At 38.9% G+C, this 3,656-nt stretch overlaps 1 protein-coding gene across 2 annotated transcripts in view; it reads left to right on the plus strand.

Moving 5' to 3' along the window:
* LOC130550530 (uncharacterized) overlaps nt 1-2,232 on the plus strand; it is a 22,977-nt gene extending 20,745 nt beyond the window's left edge. Inside the window, exons 7-8 of one of the 2 annotated variants that reach the window (XM_057328024.1) lie at nt 1,075-1,359; nt 1,827-2,232. In XM_057328024.1, the coding sequence (XP_057184007.1) occupies nt 1,075-1,359; nt 1,827-2,170 (629 nt within the window). In that variant the 3' untranslated portion in view covers nt 2,171-2,232. The remainder of the gene's footprint in view (nt 1-1,074; nt 1,360-1,826) is intronic. The other variant, XM_057328023.1, reaches the window with a different exon arrangement.
* The last annotated feature ends 1,424 nt before the right edge of the window (nt 2,233-3,656 follow it).

Raw genomic sequence — 3,656 nt, forward strand, 5'->3', positions numbered from 1 at the left:
TAAAAAAACTGCATATTTTTTGAGTTATTAAACATTGTATCGTTAAAGTTGGTATTATACCTTATATTGCTATCATATACTGTTGTGTACCAACATTAACACAACATTTCCCCAAAACCATGTTTAATCGGAGATACAAGGTTTATGACTTGGGAGCAGGGAGATACGAGATTATGCTGTCATTGATAAGAATGGTACGGACACAGACGTTGCTGCTGCCAGCAGTGTTCATCAAAATCTGCGGTCGCATTGAGCCTTTTGACAAGAGACGAGGCTTTAAGAGCTAATGAAAGGTAATGATTTGTGATTACATTCCTAAACTCTATTTTAAACTTTAGAGCTGTGAGTGATGCAATACCAAAATAAAACGTTAAACAGGCTGTCTAATATAGGCGGAAATGAATCTGCACGCAAATAAAGTCGGCAGTCGCGTTGAGCCTCTTGACAAGAGAAAAGGCTTCAATAGTTAACCATAGCTAACGACTGTGGTTACATACATCTTCCTAAACTCTATTTTAAAGGTTTAAGAACTATAAGTGATGTAATACAAAAAACGATGAGCTGACTAGGCTGTCTAATAGGCGGAAATTAGCCGAATCTGCTCGCAAACTTACCTTCGTGGGTCACGGGCTTCCTTCTGCACTGAAGCATTACAGCTATCGATTTTTAACAAAACAGACCTACTCAAATGTATCTAACCTAACTATTTTCACTCGTTATTGTCTAAAAAACTTTCAATCAGGAGACGTAATGCCGAGAGACTCCCGCGGAGTGAAGAAGAGGTGGAGTTACGAGACTTCTCAGACAGTTGAAGTGTCCAATGGAGTTAAGAGATTTGTTCTCAAGCTATTTTCAACACTTTGGGTGTTGGCTACATGGGGACTGACCTATAGCATCGATTTGTGAAAAAATATGAAATTGACCAAATTTGGACATAGGAGGTTTCCGCCCAACAGCGACGATATGTTTAATAATGATTTATGTTGACATGTTAATGAAATGATTATTAATGTCATGTTCATGTGTTATAATGTTTGTGTTTCTCTCTTCTGTGTGCTGCTGTGACTGATACAGTGTGGAAATATGAGAATGATTCTGTCACTCTGAACACTGGTGTTACTGAACTACAGTCAGATGATGTGATCCAGTGGAGGTTTGGACAGACTCTCATCGCTGAAATCAATAGAAAGAACAAGTTCACTACAGATGATGGGAGATTCAGAGACAGACTGAAGCTGAATGATCAGACTGGAGATCTCACCATCAGAGATCTCATCACTGAACACACTGGACTCTATAAACTGAAGATCATCAACAGTAGAGGAGCATCATGCTGTCAGATTGAAGTTAATGTCAGGGGTAAGTAGCTCAAGTTAATGTGATGATAATATAATGGTGTTTAATATATGAAGTGCTGTATTAATATTACCCATATTCTGCTTTTATTTTCTCCATACTTTACTGAAAAAGCTTCATGTTAAGCTGCTGAACTCTTCATGCTTTCTGTAAATATTATCTTTATCTCAGACATAAACAGTCACTTTGTTTACATTATTTCAAAAAGTTTATAAAGAAAATTCACTTGTAGTGTAAGGATCTTATGCTGTTATATTTCTTAAGTTTTCTGATGATGTTTGATGGATCAGTTTGTAAGCTGAAGCTGAGACAGTAATAGAAAGTTTCTTTCATGTGTGTGTCAGAAGTTTATATATATATTGTATATTTACAGATGAGTGAAATGATAAAGCGTATGTTCTCCAGTACATTTGATCTGATGGATGTTCTTCTGTGTTTTTCTCTTCTATGTGCTGCTGTCATAAATGAAGAGAGGATAAGAACAGTACTGTTGGGACGTTCTGTTACTCTAGAGACCGATGTTACTGAAATACAGACTGATGATGTGATTCAGTGGAGATTTGGAGATGGAGAAACTCCCATAGCTGAAATGACTGTAGGGACTGAACCCTCATATGACTCGACTGATGAGAGATTCACTGACAGACTGAAGATGAACCCTTGGACTGGAGCTCTCATCATCACAAACATCACGGCTGAACTCTCTGGAGTTTATAGAGCAAAGATCATCAGCAGCAGAGGAACAGAATACAGAAGATACAGGGTTTCCATCTCTGGTGAGTGGATTTGTTTCTGTGATTTATATCTGACATGATGATGAGAGATGATGCAATGACCAGAAGAGTTTTACACTAAACACTCTTAACATTTCACTTTAGTTTCATGTCAGAATCCATTGACTTCAAACTCTACACAAAGAATAGAAATTTAATTATATCTTGGTTTATTCCTGTTCAGACTTTAAATTCTTTGGCTAAAATCATGTTGTCAATGTCTGGATTAAGATGTTTTCAGCCACATTAAATATTTGATGGTAGATTCTCTTCAAATCTATTGTTTCTATTAATAATAACCAGTAGTGTAGCTGAGGGCCCTCTCAGATTTGTGATTGCTTAAAATAAAAAATAAGGAATTGTTGATTTGTTACTCTGGTTGATCGACCAATCAGTGCTCCCGGCTGTTTTCAAAGTTATTGCTTTAATTATGTCACATGTTGTGCATAGCATCTTTTGTGCCAAGAGTAGGGTTGGGTACCGAAACCCGGTGCCAATATACCCATGTATCCGGTATGTAACTGGACTGAATCCAAACGTAGATTTCGGTGCTTCATTTCGGTGCCACTTAAATGCTGACTGAGCCGTCGATTGAGACATTTGCCCTCATTCACGTGAACGAAAGTCGGAAAGCTCAGATAATACAAATCCAACACATCTTATACAATGGTTACATTGATCGCGAATGATCTGTGATCTGCATGGATTGCACGTGCCCCACGGATCGGAACGCGCATGGCCCGTGGATTCATCATAGTGAACGACAGTTTTAACGCGCGCTCTCTCTCCCTGCCTCCATCTCGGTGAGTTCAGCATTCATCACCTGGCGAAGTCATTAACTTCAACTGCCGCATAAGGCAAGTTTTAAATTGAAAATAACGTTAATTCAAAACGCATATTCGCGTCTGTAATGCAAGCTCTCAACTTTATTTATATAGCGCTTTTTACAATTTTCATTGCAACAAAGCAGCTGTACATAAGACATATTGACTATAAGCAAAATAATTAAAGTTGTACCTGCAAAAACAAGAAAAGGTTGGAAACACAGAAGACAGACATACCCACATACAAAACACTCCACACACACAATATGCACACGTACTAACACACATAGAAATAGACACACACACACACGGACGCGCAGACACACGGACACACACACACACACACACGTACACAGACACACACACGTACACACACACGTACACAGACACGTACACAGACAAGTACGCACACACACAGACACGCACGAACAGTGAGAGCACACATTTAAGATAAAGGAGAGAGTAGCACAGGTCAAATATAACAGACTATAAATTCCTATATGCAATATTAATTAAGTAAAACTTTAAAATTCTAAAGCAGCCCCCCCGGTCAGGCAAATAGTGCAAAAGAACAGTATGCAAACGGTGGCGAGGAACCCAAAACTCTAATGGAGAAATAAAAAACCTCAGGAGAACCCAGGCCCAACCAGGGGATTCCAGTTCCCCTCTGGCAAAAGCTGCTGCCTCTGCACAAGCTCCAGAG

This window comes from Triplophysa rosa, unplaced genomic scaffold (genome assembly GCF_024868665.1).
Source record: "Triplophysa rosa unplaced genomic scaffold, Trosa_1v2 scaffold353_ERROPOS49503+, whole genome shotgun sequence".
Classification (NCBI taxonomy): domain Eukaryota; kingdom Metazoa; phylum Chordata; class Actinopteri; order Cypriniformes; family Nemacheilidae; genus Triplophysa; species Triplophysa rosa.